At 39.1% G+C, this 22,906-nt stretch overlaps 1 protein-coding gene across 1 annotated transcript in view; it reads left to right on the forward strand.

Annotated features, from left to right (window-relative positions):
• LOC100561187 (LON peptidase N-terminal domain and RING finger protein 1) overlaps window positions 1-22,631 on the forward strand; it is a 59,724-nt gene extending 37,093 nt beyond the window's left edge. Inside the window, exons 7-12 of the mRNA XM_008116341.3 lie at window positions 7,087-7,201; window positions 8,161-8,282; window positions 9,775-9,933; window positions 11,988-12,150; window positions 13,356-13,502; window positions 17,523-22,631. Of these exons, the coding sequence (XP_008114548.1) occupies window positions 7,087-7,201; window positions 8,161-8,282; window positions 9,775-9,933; window positions 11,988-12,150; window positions 13,356-13,502; window positions 17,523-17,687 (871 nt within the window). The 3' untranslated portion in view covers window positions 17,688-22,631. The remainder of the gene's footprint in view (window positions 1-7,086; window positions 7,202-8,160; window positions 8,283-9,774; window positions 9,934-11,987; window positions 12,151-13,355; window positions 13,503-17,522) is intronic.
• Window positions 22,632-22,906: the final 275 nt, after the last annotated feature.

Below are 22,906 nucleotides of genomic sequence, written 5' to 3' on the forward strand. Positions count from 1 at the left end.
AAATTGGAAATCTCAAAACACTTGGAGGACCAAAGTTTAAGAACCTGACTGTTACAGATTTCCACAATTATAGGCATAGGAAAATTCTCCCCTTAATTTATGGGATATTTCATGCACCTTGAGATGAGGAGTAGAAGAGAGATTTTGTACTTACAACAGCCTCACATTAGTCAACATTTCCTATTCCTTTCTGTCCTACATATAAAAAACAGACATGTGGCATACTTTTCACACATGACTGCCTGCCAGCCTGGTCTGAGATAGAGGGGTAGAGCAGGAATAAGGGAGCCATTAAAGTGTGCAGCTGAAAATGGCTATTGGTGCTCATATGATGATAAACTTCTGCACAGTCCTTCAAGCCAAGGGGGTTGCAGATGGAAGGGAGATAGGCATTTGTCAAGACCTGACAGGACTGGGTTGGCAGGACACAGCATAATAAAGTGATGGGATGTATGACTGAGAGATCAGTCAAAGTAGAACTCCACCAGAGGGCATGTTTCAAAATTAAGATCATTATTCAGTTCAATATGCCAGTACCTAGAACAGTTATACAACTGTTCTTTCTGATTCTGTAATGTTTTGGTGATTTATTTTATTTGAAAGTTTGTTTTTCAGAGGAAAAGCTGTGATCTTTTTGAGTCCATCTTTCATGGTATTCCTATTTCTCGAGTGTGTGTGTGTGTGTTCAGTAAGGAACATGTATGTGTTTGTGTGTTGTAGGTATACATAGGATAGTAAGAATTCATTGTACAATTGGTCCAGATACAACCAACTTGATGTTAGTCAATTTTTGAAGCTAGAGTACTAGAAAGGATAATAGTGAACTGATTATGTGTTGTTATGCAATCCTATTTACACCCAAAATTTTAACAGAAGGGTTCTTTGTCTGTCTTACCTAACAGCTTGTGTGGGGTCCACCTTCTCTTGCTGTGTCTTGGCCTTTTTGAATTGAGCTAGTTGATTAGATTTCATAGTGATTCACTTCGTTGTCCCTGCATTGGCTGTGTTGTTGTTTTGTAACCCCCTTTCTCCTTTTAAAGAAGATTATACAATATTTCTTGGATGGTGATGAGGGAGGAGGCATCTTGCCTGTTGGCAATTCCCTGACTACAAATAATATGTGTCCAAAAATAGAATAGATTCCCAGAAAATTGTTGACATGCCAGTATATTTCAGTCAGAGCAACATTCAAATTTTGTTGTCATCTGCTGAGATGTGTATGTTGCAAATATGTTTTCCTTCTGTTCAATAGAGTAGGATTGGGAAAACTCAAGGAGATTAGGGGCCTGTGCAGTCTTGCCAGACCCATAAATAAAACCAGTGCCTGAAATCTACTAGGGGCTTTGCAAAAGCCTTTTCTTGAGTTAAGGGAAGGGTTAGGACAAAACAAGACGAGTGCCTTGTTTCAAAAGAAGAATTGCCATCCAATGACAATTCCCTTTTTTTCTGGCAAGGACATTGAGATTATAGTAGCCAGAAGCTGCAAAATGCATGTTGTCCATGAGCTATTTGGTTTTTATCCCTCATACAGAGGATGAGGAGCAATGAATATGCAGTATGTGTAGTGTGTATGAACTTCGTAATAATTGAATTGATACCTGCCCTTGTTACAGTATACCAGTTATTTTACCAGCTAAAATGTCAACTATGCAAAAAAATTCTGTGCATTTCCCAGAAGCACAATTATGGCTTCTGGGAAAGCTCTTTGTATGGGACTAAAGCACATGGATCCACCTAGGTGGCCAATTAAAAGGCTAAGATGAACTTTTCCTTCATCTGATTCTTTCCTTATCAGTCAGGGAAATAATGTAAAGAAACAGAGGTGAATAATGCCGTGGTGCTTTGGGGTTGATCTCTCTATGTGTCAGGATTTAATGGCTTAACCTTCAAGCCTTGCCAAAATGAGGGTTATAAGGAAGGATTTGTAAGTGTAATTAGGGATGTCTTTATTGAATTAACAAACTGGTAATTTGAGATCATCCATACAAACTTTAGTTAAGGAATATTACTTGATGGTGTGCCAGGGAACTAAGTATGACTATGGAAAATAGATGTCAGCATGGGAAAAGGTCTAATGAAGAATTCCACATAGGACAGGTGGAAAAAGCAGTTGCTGCTTATGATGATTTTTATTAGCGTCTATGAATATCTGAGACTTCAATGCTGCACATTATTTTCTGGAAGTAAATCCTGTTATACCACATGGAACATATACAGTAGAGTCTCACTTATCCAAGCTAAACGGGCCGGCAGAAGCTTGGATAAGTGAATATCTTGGATAATAAGGAGGGATTAAGGAAAAGCCTATTAAACATCAAATTAGGTTATAATTTTACAAATTAAGCACCAAAACATCATGTTAGACAACAAATTTGACAGAAAAAGTAGTTCAATACGCAGTAATGTTATGTTGTAATTACTGTATTTACGAATTTAGCACCAAAATATCATGATATATTGAAAACATTGACTACAAAAATGGCTTGGATAATCCAGAAGCTTGGATAAGCGAGGCTTGGATAAGTGAGACTCTACTATATTTTTGTTATTTATTTATCATGTCAGAAGCGAATTGAGGCTATATTTTCAGTTTCTTTAAAATTGTGTCAGAAGCTAATTGTGAAACTGCAAGTTGCTTCTGATGTTAGAGAATCGACCGTCTACAAAGATATTGCCCAGGGACGCCCAGGTGTGTTACCATCCAGCTAGGAGGCTTCTCTCATTTCCCCGCATGGGAAGCTAGAGCTGACAGGAGAGCTCACCCCCATCTCGTGGGTTTGAACCACTAACTCTCAAGTCAGTAGTTTAGCCGGCACAAGGGTTTAACCCAGTGGTTCCCAGACTTATTTGGCTTGCTGCCCACTTTCCAGAAAAAATATGACTCAGCGCCCCCTGGAAAGGGGGTCATGGCTTAGAGGGGTGGGTGTGGGTCCTGCTCACGAGGGCAGGGCTGAGCCTCTCCCCTAGTCCAAGATGCAGGGCTGCGAGAGGAGGTGGGCAGGGCCACAAATGGGCAGCCAGGATGGGAATGGGTGGAGTTATGAGCTCTGAGGCAGGGTTGAGCTTCTATCCTTGTCCTGCGGCACCTTCCAGGACACAGGAGGCGGGGCTAGAGGAGTGGGCGGGGCCTCTTCCCAACAGGGTTGAACCTCTATACCCTGCCCCCATGTTCTAACACGTGCCTCAGGGGAGGTATACAGAGGCTCAGCCCTGTCTCGTGCTCTTGGGGCCTCGCCTCCACCCCTAGCCCCGCCCTTTGTGTCCCAACAAGAGCCTCAGGAGAGGTATAGATTCTCAGCCCTGTCTCGGGCTCTTGGGAAGAAACCACTCCCACTCCTCTAGCTCCGCCCCCTGTGTGTCCTAACAGGCATCTCAGGTGCTCAGCCCTGTCTGCGGCACTTGGGAAGAGACCCGCCCCTCCTCTGACATCGCCCCCGTGTCCTAATAGGTGCCATCACCGTCCCCCTGGATTGCTCCAGCGCCCACTGGGGGGCAGTAGCGCCCACTTTGAGAATCACTGGTTTAACCCATAGCACCACCGCGACCCCACATATTTTTAGTTGACTCATAAGGATTGCACTATGATCTCCCCTTTTTCATAACACAGCTATTTCTTTTTGAACCTCAAAACTGAAGACTTTATGATAATAAAGTTTTATCAAGTATTGGGCCATGGACAACAACATCTCATCTGGTCTGTGCTCTTCTATTGTCTTAGAATTAAATGAATAAGTTGATGACTTGTTAGATGCAGAATTGGGTGGAACAATCTGTTTAATATCACAGACAAATTGGACTTCTATGGACTTCCTGGAATAACTAAGAGTATACTTAGCACCTTGAAGAAGGCTTTTGTGTGGCAGCTTCCACCTCCAAAACTCCTCCATGAGGTACTTAACAGCTCCTTGACCATTGCTAATCACCTCTTTTGAGCAAAGACGTGTGGCTTTTCACCTGCTGCCTTCTTAAATGTAGCCTACAACATATGATATCCTCTGGAAGTTCCTTATCCAAGTATTAACCAGGCCTAACCCTGCTTAACAGATCAGAGTGCAATTTGTTGTCCTCAAGTATCTAGCCCTGTACACTGTTAGATATTATGATGAGCAGTCAAAACATTACGGTGAAAGAAGAAATAATGAGTACATTTGACATGGTTAATGCATTCTGAGTTCAGAAGTTTGTGGTCACTAATATGAACCTTGTTCCAGTGTCTGTTTTGATTCTTCTTTGATCAAGTATTTTATTTCATGGCACAATTCCTGTCATGCTGTTATTAGGACAAGTTACAAGTGAATATACTTGTTCTTCATTGTGGGCGCTGTGCATCACCGACATAGGTCTTCATCTGTGCAGGGACAGTGTTTGGGATCTTCAAGCTAGCTAAGATTTTGATGGTAGCCCATACCATACTCTCTCTAAACGGGATGCTGTGGTGGTCATTTCTCTAGATCTGCTTCATGTGCCTCACATAGTTATACATCTCTCATCTAGCTGAGACTTCGTTTGTTTTGCAAGCATTTTCCTTCTCGTTCCTTTCCCCTTATTAGTTCCAGTTGTTGCTGTTCTTGATACAAAAAGTAAAAAAAGTGTTTTTTTGGTCATCTATACCATTTTGGACTTCCACATCTGACTGCCCTTTCCCATTTATAACAGAGCACAGGAGTTATGATTCTTTCTATTGGAGAATTCAATGGCTATAGTTGAGACTTGGGGAGGGTAGAGGGGGGCTATCTCCAAAATCTCAACTAACTAGAAGACTCTGAATGGCCAAGCATAGACACAGACTATGCACTAATGATAACTTGGAAGACAATGGTAAAGACAGGCTAGCAATTTATCTTTACCACTTTCATTTCCTAATTTTCCTTAGTCCTGACCTTTTAAGGATAATCCTAAGATCTTCTATTCTTTCCTGTTGTATTATTTTAATTGTCTGTACTAATTAAAACGGACAAGGAATTCATAACCTGTGGACACTTGATATTGTTATTTTAGGATAGGGTCACTGATGCAAAACATGCAGCCTTGGATTAGAGCCCAGCTATACATTTCTCATAGTACATTTCTGTAGAGTGTTTAGTCCTTCCATGTTTAATGGATATACTTGGGCATTGGGCTACACTGCTTGCTTTGTGGAGCTTCCTTCCATGTACTGTGGCAGTGTCTTAGAAGACAACATAATCCTCACTTTCTGGGAAATGCCACAGTATCCAGCAAATGCTACAGAAATGTTAGAGGGCACATGGTTCAATGGCGAGGATAGTAGTTAGTCTGGGATGCCATTGTGAGTGATGACTCAGTAGACTCTCCATAGATCATGTTGTCTGAGCTCTGCCATCTGGTGTCGCAAATCCGGCTCAGAACTTGGAAGAATTACTGTTAGGGATGATAATTCCCAGATGCTTTTCAAACCAGAGTGGGCACTGGGAATTCTGCGTGTTATAGTCCAAAGCAAACTTTCACTAGTTCTGCCACATCAGTGATGCTTCATTTTTTTTAAAATGTGCTGTCCTTGGATGTTGTGACCCTATTCCCTCCAAGCATGTGATGTTTAAATCCACAGCCAAATTTAAATGACTCACTCATGGCAGGAGGCACCAGTTAAATAAAAGGACATTATTTTTATAAGCTAAAATTATTGGGAAGATCTTTGATCTCCTGCTGAATTCTTTTCAAGGTCTGGCACATATTCCATATTGTCTCATGCTGTTACAAAATAGAAGGCAAGTTCTATAGAAAAACATATTAAAATTCTTTTTGAGGACAGCAGGAGATTGTGTACACACACTCCTCTCATGGAATAATCAGGATATAAATATGGTGCAAAGTATACATAACACAATGAAAATGGCCTGTTGTACCAGGTAATATCTTTTAGTTTGTATTAGTGGCAGTGTTCACTGAAGACGTAAACCAGCAAAGGGTCTGACATGGTTCTCTCATCAAGTCTATGGTTTCTCTTGCCTTTGTGTCCTCTTAATCGTGGTAATTAATTTTTAGCCTGGGTCAGTATAGAACAGCTCGATACTGTGCTCTTCATAAGCTTGAGGTCTCTGGCTTGTTGCAAAGGAAATATTTCTTTCATTATTGTTCATGAGCTAGAGCTGACACACAGTTGTCATGACCTTCCAAGGATTAATAAGACTTCAATTATGTGTTTGTTTTTTGCCAGTATTTTTTACCTTGTAGTGACAGCTGTGACTTTCTTGTGGTAGCTATCTTCTCTTATCTTATATAAATCTTGGAATCCCATCATTTAATGTAAGAGTTCGTTGGACAGTGCTTACAATCTGCTTTATGAAGAGCTAGATGTTTTTGGGATTAATACTATTTCTATTTAAGAGAGAATAGGAAATCCCTGTATTGTTTACTGCAGATGAAAAAGGTTTTTTTTTAACTCTCAAATCCCCAAACAGTATTGCCTGCTATGAGGCTGAAAAGATGGCATCCAACCAGCTAGTAAATTTGTTCAACTCAGTTTGCAGTGACTAGTGCTACATCCAATTTACTAGCCCTTAGATCGCCTACAGCACTCATACAGAGATGTTTATTTAAAAGGTTGGATATCCAGACTGTTGAAAATTAATTTTTTGGTTCAGGATCTCTCTTGTCTTTGGGACAAGAGCCCCTTTCCTCTCATTTCTTGCGACACTCATAAAGTGCACATCTAATCTGATTTAAAAGGCAAGAAAGTCCCAGATTTTTTCTTTCCAATTTTCTTTCCAATATTTGTTTGGCCCACAATATTTTCTGTCATCTCGCAGTATAATCTGATAATTTTTATAACAACTCTTCAAGTTGGTTTATTTTAACCCAGTATAAAATCAGAAACAAAAATATGTTTTTTTTGTCTTTATGTTTACATTCTCCTTCCACTCCCCCTAATAGCCAGAGGTTATACCCCTATATTAAGAACTTAGAGAAATTCCTCTTTGAATTACTATTTCTACAGTCTACTATTCAGGACAGATGGGGGCATTTTAAATATCTGCTGATATAGCTTATAGTTATTGATTTTTCCACTGTTGTTTTTAAAATCGGCATTTGCCTAATAGGCAATGGCATTTTTTGCTTGTTCTGCAGCCTGTTCTTTGAGCCAGTAACTACACCTTGTGGACACACATTCTGCAAAGAGTGCGTGGAGCGCTGCCTAGACCATCGGCCAAACTGCCCGCTTTGCAAACAGAGCCTCCGAGAGGTAGGAAAGAGGAATCTGGTTCACAAGTGAACTCAGCAGCAAGTGTGAATTAATTGTTTCGAAAGTGAAGATGTTGGATCCTAACTTTGTAGGAGTTGAGTACAGTAGGATGCGTCTTGCTTTTTTGGGGGGGGGGGGTAACTTTCCCTTCCGCAGCTGCCCATCTATCCAAACCAGCTAAAGCTTTATTTCAACAGGAAAGACTTTGCTTGGCAGTGAAAAAGCAGAATCTATTTCATGTTATGTTTAGCTCATGATACTCCCTTCCAAGCCCTCTTTGGAAGGGAATTTCATGAGCTAAACAACATGAAAAAGATTAAAGAAAGTAGTTGCAGCGTATTTAGTTAGGATACACAGAACACAGAATAACAAACGCCTTCATGTTGAATAGGCCAGTACATTCTTACAGTGATCTTTGAAGGGTTTGTGTCTGGGATGTGTGGTCAACACATCACCAACTAGATAATATTTTGTAAGAAATCAGTGTTTGCACAACCTTTGATATCTTTCATGTGTTGTGCAGCCAGCCATTAAATAACCCAGAGCTTCTGAATCCAATCCTTTATAATTGAGTCAATTGAACCCAGAGCGTTTCAACTCAATAGTTGAGTCCACTGAACCTTTCCTATGGGTTACAATTGCTGCATGTGAAGGGTGTACATTTTTGTAATGTAGATTAGAGGTCTATTGAGAAAAAAAATCTAGAATAACAACACCTGGAGTTTTGAAGTCCTTGTTCAGGCGTGATTTTATTTTTATTTTTTTGAATAATTTGTCTTCCAAGATGGCTTTACCAGATGGCAAGACTTTTTTTTTTTTAAAAAAAAGAGAAACAAGAAAAATGCCATGATGCATAATTACTTATTCAGTAAGTAAATAAAGTTACATAATTATATACAGTAATTAACTTGGTTTTCCATTTGAAAAAAACAAACCCTTTTATCTCTAATTTCTTCTAGTACCTGAGGGCTGGAAAATATAACATCACCGTTCTGTTGGAAGAGCTCATGAAAGCAGTTTTCCCTTCACAGTTGGCAGAAAGGAAACTGATCCACCAGGCTGAAATGGCAGAGCTTTCCAAGTGAATACAATTATTTGGAATTGAATGTTTGTGTATGTGTTAGTGTGGAGAATCAGAATCATAGAACCATAGAGTTGGAAGAGATCACAAGGACCATCTAGTGCAATCTCATTCTGCCATGCAGGAATACAAAACAAACCCTCGCAACAGATGAGTATCCAGCCTCTGTATAAAAACCCCCAAAGAAGGAGACACCACCACACTGCTAGGCAGTGTATTCCAGTGTTGAACAGCTCTTACTGTCTGCAAGTGTTTCCAGTGTTCCTGGTGGTAGGAGCTGCTCAACAGTGGAATATGCTGCCTCAGAGTGTGGTGGAATCTCCTCATTTGGAAGCTATTAACCAGACAAGGGGCATGTCACCTCACTGTTACTTGGCACATTTGTCTACTTAGAAATAAGTTCATTGAACTTAGTGAGATTTCTTCCCAGGTCAGAATGTGTTGGATTACAACTATGCCTTGGTGCATATCTTGTGCAGTTTGACACCACTTTAATTGCCATGGCTTAATCCTACAAAATTATGGGGATGTATTGCAAGAGTGCCGGTTCTTCACAAAGTTGAGTCAGGGTTGTTAAAGTGGTGTAAAACTGCATTAATTTTGCAGTATAGATACACCCTTAGAGACTTTATGAGAACTCCCTGAAGGAAAAAAATATTGTTGAATAAGGACAGCTATGTAATCTGAGGAAATTGATCAGGCTAAGAAATAATCAGCAATACATTAGACACATCAAATTCAGAAATACAAATAGGTCATAGCATCACACTTAGTTTGGAAGGTACCCATCCAAGGACCATTTAGTCCAATCCCTTGCCAGAGCTAAAGCATCCCTTTAGTTGTAGAATTAATTTCTGTTTAAATACCTTTAGATCCAGAAGAGGCCACTTCCTTCAAAGGAACTTCCTGTTCCTCTATTAGAATGAACCCCAGGATGTTCTTACCAATATTTAGTAGGAATCACTTTGCTTGTAACTTGATTCCATCCTTTTCTATCCTATCATTTGCAGATGCAGAAAAGAAACATGCTCTTATCTTTCATGTAATACACAATATTTAGAGACAGCCATCATTACCCTTCTCAGTACTCTCCACTTCATCACTCACGTAGGACTTCACTAATTCTAGTTATCCTTATTGCTCTCTTTTCCTTAAAGAGATGAATCTATGTCTAAGAACTGATTTGTATACTCTGTGTATTCCAAGTACCTAGCTTGCACTGAAGGGAATCCATGTTTTGAAAGTATAGACAGGGTTTAGGAATGAAGGAGAATGAAGAGGTTCCCAATTCAGCTCTTGTCCTTGGTCAAGTATAGCACTTCACAGCCACCTAGCTTTGTTTTCTGTGAGGGCTGGTGTGCTTCTGATTCTTCACTTGAGATTTAGTGTTTGCCCTGTATGAATGGTCCTTAGGGGCAACAACTCCTGTCTTGTATTACTCCTTGTCCATGCTGAGGATGTGCAATCATTCCCTTTTCTTCTTTTTTTGCAGTCTCACAAAGAACATCCCCATCTTTGTCTGCACAATGTCATTTCCTGGCATTCTGTGCCCTCTTCATGTCTTTGAACCTCGTTATCGCCTCATGATGCGGAGATGTCAGGAGACTGGCACAAAGATGTTTGGCATGTGTATGTATGAGAATGGGAAAAGGTGAGTGGCAAGGAAGGAGGGAGTGGGTTGTGGCCTGGCTCATCCCAATACTTGGGAGTTCTTTTACCTTCATTGAATCCAGGAAGTTCAGGATAACTCAGTACTCAAAACAATTTCTCAGAAATTTCATTCTGCTTCCACTTTGTTTTTCCACTTTTATTACTTGGTGGATGTAATCAGGTTTTCCACCTCATTTATGTGGAAATCTTCCCTTCCACATATTCGTTGTATCACTTTCTGGAAAAGAGGTATACAAAATAATAAAAAGCCTGGAAATGAAAACTGGGATGGGACAAGTTTTCCTCTGTTGCTCAGTAGTGTGGACAATACACTGTGAAATGTGACAACACCTTTAAGCTAACTAGTTTTTTTATTTTCAACCAGCTTTTGTGTATATGAAACCCCTTCTTTGGATGCAGTATTGGAATACACACATGGGTGATATTTCATAGAATCATAGAATTGTAGAGTTGGAAGAGACCTCATGGGCCATCCAGTCCAGCCCCCTGCAAGAAGCAGGAAAATCTCATTCAAAGCACCCCCGACAGATGGCCATACAGCCTCTGCTCAAAAGCCTCCAAAGAAGGAGCCTCCACCACTGTCCGAGGGAGAGAGTTCCACTGCCGAACAGCTCTCACATTTTCCACTCATCATTGGATAATGCATTATTTTATTTATAAGGAGCTGATTTGCTAGTGTTGAATGATTGTGATACCTGGAAAAGTCAAGGTGGCGGTCCTTTAAGAAATGCAGCCACCTCTTTCTCTCTCCTCATCCCACTTGAAAGGAAACAGTCATTTACAGTTTCATAAGGAGGAGCTGAAAGTATATTTCTGCAGCAAGGTGTAAAATATATAGTCCAATTCCTATATGCTCTTTGGCTTCCTGCAAAAGATGCTATATCACCCTACACTGCTGAATTTAATGCCATGCCAACATAATTTGGTGGCGGCGCAGGAGTCACAAAAATGCATTGCTCTCCCACCAACGAAATCACGAGACAACACAACATGGTGGGTTAACTATGGGCAACTTTTATTATATGTTATCAGTCTGTGTGATCTACCAACCAAATTTAAGGGCATGAACATAAACTTGAACTTGTACATGAACTTGAACTTACACTTGAATTTGTTGAATTTGAATTGCAGATATTTTCATATCATCTGGACCTCTGTTTTTTGTAGGGCTCCAGAAATTAAGGATTTTTCCCTTTATTTGCTCACCTGCTAATTAAATTCCGAACAAAATTCTTGGGATTTATTCTGTTTTATTTTTATTCTAATGTTTCAGAAGAAAATTCTGTCTCTTGTCTGATACTGACCCTATTTATTTATTTATTTATTTCCAATATTTCTATCCCGCCCTTCTCACCCGAAGGGACTCAGGGCGGTGTACAATTGGCAACAATTCGATGCTGACACATCATTAAAAACAACAACATATAAAAATGTATTACAACCAATTAAATACAATATAAAATATAAAACATAAAACATGCTTAAAATCTGTTCGTCCAATATCCTCCTACCCTATGGTAATACAATGTAATAATTATTATAATTCACTATTATAATTGTATATTTATATTACATGCAATATTACTAATAATATTGCGATATAGTTGTATAATATAATATATTGTATGTATATATACTTGTAAACCGCCCTGAGTCCCCTTCGGGGTGAGAAGGGCGGTATATATATGTCGCAAATAAATAAATAAATAATTTGCAAAGTTTTTCTTTTTGCCTTGTTAGCAATGAAAATTTGGGCAAAATTTATTGCTGGTATTGCATTTGATTGTTCTTTGAATGTTCTTATCTGATCTAACCTAATTATAGTATTGTTTATATTTAACATGTTTTAATAATATTGTACTTTAATTTTAATATGCCATTTAGTTTATGTAGCACCTTTATATTGTTTTTATTTATCTTTGTATGCAAATAACTTTTGTCTAAGGTACTGTTTATTACCTGAGCCATCAAAAACGGTAAAAGATGACTTACCAGTGTATCCCTTTCCAAGTATGTTTTCCTTTTCTGTTTCAGTTTTGCTGACTATGGCTGCATGTTGGAAATTCAGAAGATCGTGTTTCTGCCTGACGGACGGTCTTTTGTGGACACTGTTGGCAAGCGAAGGTTTCGAGTTCTCAGACGTGGGCACAGGGATGGGTATAACACAGCTGACATCGAGTATCTGGAAGATGAGAAGGTAAGGGGTTCCTGGTGCACTCTCCCACAGATATTGCGGCTGGAGCCCCATCTGGGTTAATAAGGCAAATGTGCACTGTTGCCGTTATGCCCTTCCACATCAGTTCTAACTTTTGCAGTCGCATCATAGTATGTGAGGAGTTGTGTGGAAAGATTGTATTCCTCTGAAGCTGAGAGAGTAATACTTGTCTCAGTAGGTTGCTAATACTGAGCACGTATTTGAACCTTGGTCTCCTAGAATCCAAGACAAGCACTCAAACCACTGTGATATGCTGGCTCTCAGTATGAGTCATATACTATTGAGGTAATGAAACTTGGCATGTCAGGAAAACTGTGTTCAGATAACTTATCTTGGTAGTGATGTGTGCATGTGTGTTATTTCACCAGGCCATGAAATGCTGCAAAGGCTGATGCATCTTTTTTAAGGGGAGAAGAGATGCAAAGTGCTGTCAAACTGCCTAATGAATCTTAGCTAATTTCTAAATTTTAACTAATTAAATGTTATACATTGTTCCCGGCAAATCAAAGTGCCTTTTTGAGATATTGATGAGAGAGGATTAGCATTGAAATAAACAAACACCTTTCCTCACTGTTTGTTGTCCCTTTATCCAATGGAACTTGCTGTTTGAAGAAAATGCCTCTTTTTAAATATATTTGAAGTATCACATTAACTTCCAGCACCACTGTTGAAAATTGGTCCCTGTTGGGTAACTTGTTTACACTTGGTTGACTGGCCTCTTGCAGATGCTTATATCTACAAAAATAAGTAAGATGATAGCTTTTATCTGTTCTGCTTCCATTGGCAACCACGTAAGACTCTTCTTCGGGCAGCTGATGTAACAATGATTATATAAACTGACTTATAATGAATGTTGAGATGATACAGATTAACTAATGAAAATTAGTTAGTCAGGCTATTTGATCAGGACTATTTGATCAGGACTGTCCAGCACCTGCAGATCATCAAATACAATCTCAGTTTAATAAAAAGCAATACTCTGCTTGTTTTACGTTTTATTTTGCAGGGAGCACATGGATAGCACCATCATGTATGGAGTCACATGTGAATATTTAGCTTTGATATTTCTTTGTCCCAATCACTTCGTTTTACTCTCAATTCCTGCTCACACTCCACACTTCAATTCTGTACTCTCTCCTTGACCCCCATTATTTTTCCTTCTTGTATCTACTGATCTCTTGGTACAGGTGGAAGGAGAAGAACTGGCTGAACTTCAGAGTTTGCATGATTATACATACCTCCTAACACAGAGGTTTTATGAATATGGGGATGCCACTTTCAGACAACTCTTGGCGCACCATGGACCCCTTCCTGAGAAAGAGGAAGATATACAGGTATCAATGCTTGTTTTCTCTGTTGTTGCTGTGTGCCTTCAAATCATTTTCTACTTATCATAAGCCTAAGTAGAACCTATCATGGGATTTTCTGGGATGGACACTCCTAAGGTTACCCAGTGGGTTTTCACGACCAAGCAAGATGTCAAACCCCAGTCCCCACAGTTGTAGTCCAGTATTCAAATCACTAAACCACACTGTTCTTTCTGGGATCCTATAAAGGACAGCTGCCCATATTCTAATGGTATGCTTTTCACACTGCTGAATGAGCTGTTTCTGTTGTAGCCCAATGCATTATCCTTTCAATGGACTTCAGAGGTTTTTCTTAGTCAAGACATATACAGAGATGGCTTTGATGGTTCCTTCCTCTAAAACAGAGTTTCTCAAACTGCTCTTTCAGAAGTTTTCATCTTTAGTGCTCACAATTCCTGGTAAGCTGGCTGGGATTTCTGGGAGTTGAAGGCCAAAACCACCTGGAGGATCACAGTTTGAGAAACACTGTTCCAAAAGATCATCTGCAGTATTTTGTATTCATGGTGTTTTATCAGTTTTCTGTATGGCCCAGTATCTTAACTCTACAGGCATCTACCAAATTGTCTAAAAAATAATGTAATAACAATGAAATAATACACATAGAAAACAATGAAGAGCAACTTGATCTAATTCAAATTCACTTAGGTAACAAATATATCAGGAGCCCCCAATGGTGCAACGGGTTAAACTGCTGAGCTGCTGAACTTGCTGACCGAAAGGTCGCCATTTTGAATCCGGGGAGCGAGGTGAGCTCCCACTCTTAGTCCCAGCTTCTGCCAACCTAACAGTTTGAAAACATGCACATGTGAGTAGATCAATAGGTACCATTCTGGTGGGAAGGTAACAGCACTCCATGCAGTCATGCTGGCCACATGACCTTGGAGGTGTCTACGGACAATGCCGACACTTCGGCTTAGAAATGGAGATGAGACCACCTCCCAGAGTCGCACACGACTAGACTCAATGTCAGGAAAAACCTTTACCTTTATCTACCAAAATATCACTTGATATTAACATCTCAAAAGTACTGAATAGTTCCTCTTATTTCTTTACATAAGATTTTAAAGTAATTCTCCATGATGTCCTTTCATAAAAGTGATTTATCTATGGAAACTGAACAACATCGTCTACTTGTTGTTTGCCACATTGGGGCACTAAAGCACCTTTTAGCCATGAATAATTTTTGACTACATTTGATCTATTGTGAATAGTTGCATAGAAAGATGAAGCTGTTCTGTACTTGTCTCAATGGGATTGCAAACCTCTGTTTAGTTTGCAATCTTTACATAATCAGACCTTCCCTGCACATATCTATTTCAAGAGTTTGTTTAAAATATGAGTACACTGCTAAATAAATGAATAGATTCTAATTTTTTTCTTGAAACACAGTGCTGCATTTTCCCCAGTTTCCCAAGAGACAGTTTCTAAATCATTGCCTGGGAATGTCAAGCTGCTAAAAAAGGACTTATTTTTCTCATTTGTGTGTCCTGTTTTTAGATTTTTCTTTCTTTTATGAGTCATGTGAGTTCAGTTTGTCCCCAGCAGTTTATGATGCTAGGCCAAATAAATCTGTAATAAGTTTAAAAAGTAAAATGCATTTTACATTTATTTCTTTTAATTGAAGATAACCTATAAATATAGATTACAATATTGATTAGGTTAATGTCTAGATCAGGCATATTTATTAAATAAGTACATGGATAAACACTTTTGGACTGCTCTACTTAAATGAAAGTGGGATGACCAGGTGTCCTACTTTTCATAAGGCAGTCATCTATTTGAAGGGCTGTTCAGCATCACACAGGGGAGAGCTGAGTCTTAGAAACCGCCCATCATCTGCTATCAGCTTTTCAGAAAAGAAGGCTTAATTGATCATAGTCTTCCTTACATAGGATTTCAAATCACTTATAGCCCAGTGTGACCCTCTTATCCGCAGGTTCAGTGTCATGGTTTCACTTATCCACACTCAAAAAAGGAAGTAATTGTTGACCTCAGGGTCCTCCAGTGCCATACAATGACATGCTTTTGCCTAAAGTAGAGTTAAAATATAGGGCTTTCTGTTATCCATGCTTTCAAATATCCACAGGGGCTGGCAGTGTAGAACATATCCCTTATCGATATGAGAATTATATTGTAACCATTTTAAAATTTGTGTAAACTATCATGTGCTAAGTGTATGCAATTAAGCCATCTTTTCTCTTTTCCTTGGAGATTTATTCTCTCTCTTTTTACACTCTGTAAATATTGAATAGACATTTGGGCATTTGCCAGGAAACCATTTATCTTCTTTTTCTGTTATGTTATAGCAACAGGAGAGGGCCCTAAAAGGATTTCTAATTGTCTTTATAAAAGTCGTGTATGCGCACATGTATTTGCTAGAGGAGAAATGCTTTTCAGGCTCAACAGCTGTTTTCCCGGAACATTGTTGTTAATGTTGCAATTGGCAGACTCCTTGTCTTCTCAATCCTGCTTTCCTATTGAGGTCAATTAATTAATACATTAATTAATTATAGAATTGTCTTGTTTAACAGCATAAAGCCTGCAAATCATTCTTTTACAACAGGCTTGCACAATTTGTGGCCCTCCGGGTGTTTATGCCTCCAACTTCCAGAAGCCCTAGCCCAATGGTCAGGAATTCTGGAAGATGGAGTTCAAAACACTTGGAGGGCCAAGGTTGTGCAAGACTGTCTTACTGTATTGAGAATCCTATCTTTGAATTTTTTTATCCCTTGTCAGTTTTGAACTGTTAGCCCTATTTTGAAGTGTGAAAGTGAACCCTGCCTTGGAAGATTTTAGCCCTGCACTTCATTACAAAATTCCTCAGTATAACAGCCATGGGAAAGTGACAATAAAATGGCAGTGAAACAAACAAACAAACAAAAAAACCCAGCTGTATAAGCTTTGAAATCTTATGGTGTTATATTGTTAGACTATGCAAGTTATAAAACTTGAGGAAATGTCCATTAAAATTGCATTCACTTGTTGCCAAAGAGATAAGGATAATGCCAAGATGTTTTACTAGAACAGCCTTACTTGGTAGACCTTCTCTGTCTAGGCCAGTGGCTCTCAACCTGTAGGTCCCCAGATGTTTTGGCCTTCAACGCCTAGAAATCCTAACAGTTGGTAAACTGGCTGGGATTTCTGGGAGTTGTAGGCCAAAATATCTGGTGACCCACAGGTTGAGAACCACTGGTCTAGCCACTACCCATATAACATGGTGGTAGCGATGATGTTTAGAGGTGGGCTTTAGGCTTGGACAAGCTTATGTGGAAGAAGGTATTTATTTATTTATTTATTTACAGCATTTATATTCCGCCCTTCTCACCCCGAAGGGGACTCAGGGTGGATCACATTGCACACATAAAGGCAAACATTCAATGCCATGACATAGAACAGAGACAGAGACAAGACGCAGGCACAGGGCTGGCCTCGAAGTCATGACCTCTTGGTCAGAGTGATTTGTTGTTTTGTTGCAGCTGGCTTGCTTTCCAGCCTGAGCCACAGCCAGGTAAACAAAGACTCGCCTACTCTATATACCTACCTGGGTCATAATGAACAAGCTTCCCAAAAGCAACTATAAAATAAACACACCAGTACAGAGAAAATACAGAATCTGTGTCATGTTTCACTGTAAGCTGTGATGCTCTTTTCATGTGGACCTAGCAGTGTTACCTTGTGAGCTGTCTCTATCGTTTAATATTAGATAGGAGATGCAAGCTATTCAGTGGAAAATGCTTGCTCATTTCAGTGTACCAAAATACATGGAGTCACCAGCCTATGGTAATGGGTTCTAAATACTTGGCTAAAGAAATTTATACTACCCAATAGTGTACTGAAGCTTGGTGTTGTTGAATGTGTCACCATCAGTTTCCTCCAGGCAACTGACCCTAACCAGTTGCCTGGGTAGCCCCAGTGCAGTAATGAAACATTGTAATTTATTGTGTGCGTGAAGTGCCAGGCACAATGAGTTTACCTGTTTTCTTGTAGGCATTTCCAGATGGACCAGTTTGGTGTTGGTGGCTTATCTCCATCTTGCCCCTTGACTTAAACCGCAAGTTGACCATCTTCTCTGACACCTCCCTGAAGGCTCGTCTCACTCAACTGAAGCATATTCTGAATGTCATTCTGGAAAACCGTGACTGCAGTAGCTAATCTTCAGACTTCATTTCAAGAAAGAGGTTATGAATAATGCAGAAGAAACTGGGGGTTCATTGCGGGGCTGATCAAAAAGCCTTTACCTGTTCCTATTCTTCTCTATTTGCTTTTTGTGTTCTGATTTTGCATTTTGCTACCAAACCGACCTCAGCAATAGGGCCAAGCTGGCTTGCAATAGTAGCAAGACTCATGTTGTACCGTCCACAGGAGATTTTTTTTTTAAAAAATGAGAGTCTTAGTAATGAATTTAGACGTGAAATCTGACCAAGAAATCTGACTGTTCAGTACTAAGTGAAGAAACAGCTAAAAAACCTACATTCTATCACAGCCAAGAGAAAACCAAAATAGAAATGCTAGTATTCCTGTGCTTCACCTTTTACACTCACACAATGAAGCTTTTATGAGATTATTCCAATCTGTGCAAAACTTATATTGTTGCAGTTTTCCAAATTAATTCATTCCCCTGAAGCTGTTAGCATTTGTTGAATAGGAGAGAGAAAAGTGTAAATTGGCACATGTCCTTTCTCTCCCTTGGTTGCTCATAGCAGCTCCCCTGAAAAGCCATTTTGAATCAATGCCATTGCACAAGGAAAAAAGGGTTAACCTGACAGAGCTCTCTCTCTGCTGAGTCCATAGCATTCTTTCTTAATTAAAGAAAAATTTGAGGTATTAGATTGGATGAGTTAAGGGGTCATTAGCCTTTAAGATATCATAAAGGGGGAAAGTGCATACATAGATTGTACTTCTTCTGAATTAGGAATGGGAGGGTTGGGATGCCACATTGGCCTCACCAGGTGACCTTGGAGGGCTGCATCTCTGCTGTATCCCCTGACCAAAAAATCATTTTCTTTTCATTCAGTAATGTCCTCCACTTCTGGTTCTCTTCCTATAAGAGGAAATAAAGCCTCTCTGGACCAAAAATGGTCTAGAGTTTATAAATCATGAAAAATTTCAACAAAAGTAAGGGACAACAAAAATGGTCTTGAAGGTGTATGCAGCTCAGAGGCTGCACTTTTCTCACCTCTGTTCTATATGATTAAAGACTAATGAGCGCACTACTTGGAAGGAAGTATCATTCTAAATATGTAGTGGGGGAGGGGCTGTTCATGAATTAACCAAAGAACAGAAAGCCAAAAGATGAAGTGGCCTCCAATGGTCAAGAATCAACATAGATCTCAGTCACCATATCATACTAATTATATAGCTCTGTCAATTGCCCCATTTATTGTGTGTCTTGCTGCATACATTACATAGGACTCAGAGTAAAAAAGTTGAAATACAAAGCTATTTACTATGTGACCTGTTCCGATAAAACAAATATGAGCATAAACAAGGATTTTACTTTGAAATACAGAAAAGTTATCTTTAAAAGGGGCCACAGGACTCTGATTTTTCTGGTTTTCACCATTGTTAAATTTGCTGCTTGGAAAATGATGATAACTCATGATTTCCAGGCAAGAGGGCCAAATGTTAAAAGAATTATTCAAAGTAGCAAGTCCACTCCCCAAAATAGATTCAATAATAATAATAATAATAATAATAATAATAATAATAATAACAACAACAACAACTACTTTATTTTTATACCCCGCCCCATCTCCCTGAAGGGACTCGGAGCAGCTTACATGGGGCCTTGCCCGATAAAACAATCAAATATCAATACTTTGGACAGTTCCCATAAGTTCAGTCTAGAATTCAAAGTGGATTCTCTGTGCTTCTGATATGGGAGCTACCAGCCACCATTGATAGAGATAGCATATCTACAATGATTAGACAAAATTCTCTGGACTCCAACATAAAGAATATAGTTTGGAAATGTACAACTTAGAGTAAACTACAAAGCATGAGGATGAGCTTTTATGATGATGTTTTGCAATGTTTGGAAGCATACCAGGCATTTGACTGTGCTGACTTTGGTTTGTTTTTCAGTTACCCAATTCTAACTAATTCACAGAGTTTGGAAAGGTTTTTTTTTTAAAACTGGAACTTCCAGAAGCACCTGACAGCATGGCAGTTCGCCATGATGGTGGAAAATTCATCAAACTATCAAAAGCCAAACTCTGCCAATAACAGTGTAGGATATTGGATTCATGTCCTTTTGCATAATGAACATTTAAAATTTGGTGGATGACTGATGAATATTTTTTATTTAAAATAAATCATACTATTGAATCTTAAGAAATTAACAACAATGACCACATTACACTGAAAATTTTGCAACATGTTCAGCATTGTTGGAACCAATGTTATCCTTACTCTTATATTTCTCTGTTACATCAGTCCCCGATAGGGTATGACTAATGTGAAGATAGTCATTTGTTTTGGGGGGAGGGTTGTTTTGCAAATAGGTGGATGCTATCTGGAAAACCAGAAATCTGATTCCATGTCTAGAAATGGCTGCCATCTTTATATATTGATGCATCAGTGTTGTCAAATGGTTTCCATCAGGCTGATGCAGCATTTCTCTCTCAGATGTTTGGGGTTATATTGTTTCTGGATATTAATCCTTCTCTATACCAGAGTTTGAAATAGTTATATTTTTCAACTTCCAGAATTCCCCAGCCAGCGTGGACATGCACAATGCTGGCTGGGAAAGTTCATAAAAGTAACTGTTCTGAGCTCTCCTATAGATATCCTGTGCATCGTTAAGTGCAATATTAAGAATACAGTGGTGCACAGTTTTGTTCATTTACATATATTTACATTGACACCTTTGAAACCTTGTGGCACTGAAAGGGCACTACCATTATAAACACTGGAAAGCTACATCATCAGTTCACTGATGGCCACATTCTAAGTGTAAGTATCAACAAAATCACATCCATCAAAAATAGCTCCAATTTATTTATTGTTAAGTTAGACCAGTTGTTGAATATAGGCTAAAATGTGTAAAACTTGTGGGGCATAAGTTATAAATTGAATATGGGTGCTATAAGCTCCATTTTCAAATAACGTAAGACTCATGTGCCCCAGACTCCATAAAATCCATCCATTCTAGATGTGGGAAGTTTATTAGGATGTAGATTTGAAAAACTAATCATGTTACTTTCCCACCATAGTGTATTTTGAATATATTTTTGAAAATGTAGCAAAGGGAAAAACAGTAATTGAGGCTATAATCTCTGAGTGTTTAAAATGTTATTGTAGGAGGCATTTTGTTTTATGTATGAAGTGGAAGGGAATTTCAGTATTGCCTTAAAATTCAATATAAGTGGATGTCTATGCTGGTGTATTTTGCCCAGATGATTCCTTCCTTCCTTCCTTCCTTCCTTCCTTCCTTCCTTCCTTCCTTCCTTCCTTCCTTCCTTCCTTCCTTCCTTCCTTCCTTCCTTCCTCCCTCCCTCCCTCCCTCCCTCCCTCCCTCCCTCCCTCTCTCTCTCTCTCTCTCTCCCCCCTCCCCTCCCCTCCCCCCCCCCCCCAATGTTTGTTTGGAAACTAGTCAGGACATCTATTTACATTGAAAGTTGTAGAGGTTTGGCAGGCATTCTGACAGTCTTTCACATTATCTTAAGGCCTAAGTCATGGCAAGCAATTATAAAAATGTAAGTTTAGGATTTTTTAAAAAGGCTGTAGTTGACTAGACATGTTGACACCAACTGCTTATTTGGTTATTTCCAGGTTTGATATTCTAAAGCAAGGATAGGAAACAGCTTTCTAGGTGTTGTTGGACTGCAAGTCCCAGCAGCTCCCTACCCTGGATAATCAATGGAGAGAAATGCTGAAAGTTGCACTCAAAGAATATCTGGAGAACTGTACAGTTCTCACCTCTGTTCTACATTTATTTATTTATTTACTATATTTCTACCCCACTCTTCTCACCCGGAAGGGGACTCAGAGCGGCTTATAATTATGGCAAAATTCAATGCTGCATTACACATGCAGATAAACAAATGCAACATTTCGAGCAATAAAACAGTCAAAACATATAAATAAAACAGATTAAAAATACAGTGCATACTTCTCTACAATGTATGCCATGTTGTAGCCAGTGATATTAAATGAGGGTGAAAAAGGGATCTGATAAAATTGTGTTCTTGAAATTTGCACTTGTTTCACTTTTAAGGTGTTAAAACTAGTTTCTTGACTGGGATCAAGGACCCAGACAGTTACAGGGTGGCTCCTTTAATTATGGCAGTCTGAAAGAATCCATCTTTGGACATGTGGAAGTGTTTGTCTAATGGCTTGGTGTCCTCAACCGAGAGCCTTCCTTTCTGTTGTGCCCATGCTGAGTGGTCCTCTTGTTAAAAGTGTCCATTCCAACATGGCTATTTCAGTTCCACCTTATCTTTCAGTTGAAGGGAAGAATTCTTACCAGGCTAGATTAGCAATTTACTATTATCAGTGCTTGTTCTATTTTTGTAGCCTTGAAAGTATGGATTAGGAGAAGCTAGGATAACCAAGCCTCCTGTCCCATCTATGTACAGGAGTTGCTGTTGGTCCATCCTTTGTTTGCTTTAAGGAATGGAGTTATGAAGGGTGTGTTTAAGCCACTGTCCATACGCACAAATGTTTCTCAATTGGAAAGTGCCTTTCTTTCCCAAGGATGAAGATTGGACTACTCCAGAACTAGGCAGAATTATGGAAGATTTTTTTAAAGAAAAAAATGTTTACTGACTGCCTGGAAGCTGAACTGCATAATCAAGCAAGGAAGAACGTTTATCCTGTTCCTTTCTTTCTTTTTAATCCTACATGAACTTCTTGTTCTCCCTCTTTACCAAAGCTATGAAGGTGGATGAGGATGGTCTCTAAAAGGAATTCATGCCCCATCAGCTGCATGATATCACTCATTATTTTATTATTTGTGAGCCATTTCTCTTACCTAGTTAAAATGTGTTAGATTTACTCTGCTTTGCTTGGAGTTCATTTGATTTGTATCTTTTTATTTCCCCTGGCCAAACTGCTTTTTTCTTGTTAAACTAATAAATCTCATATGTGTGTGTGGTTTTTTTTTAGCATTGCATTTCTTAAATCTAAGAGTCAGATGAGAGAGAAGAAGCTTACATGCTTTCACGTGATATCAAGTGATCAATAGACACATACACTCTATCTAGATATTGATTAAGATGCTTATATCTTGTGAATTGTCCTGAATAGTGTCAGTCATCAATTGTAGAGCTTTGTGACTCATTCTTTGCTCCAAGTATTTCTGTATTAATGCATGCAAAACCAGATTTCTCCTACTCTGTAATTCATGGCATTTGGGGGGGGGGGGGGTT

This window comes from Anolis carolinensis, chromosome 2 (assembly GCF_035594765.1).
Source record: "Anolis carolinensis isolate JA03-04 chromosome 2, rAnoCar3.1.pri, whole genome shotgun sequence".
Lineage (NCBI taxonomy): Eukaryota > Metazoa > Chordata > Lepidosauria > Squamata > Dactyloidae > Anolis > Anolis carolinensis.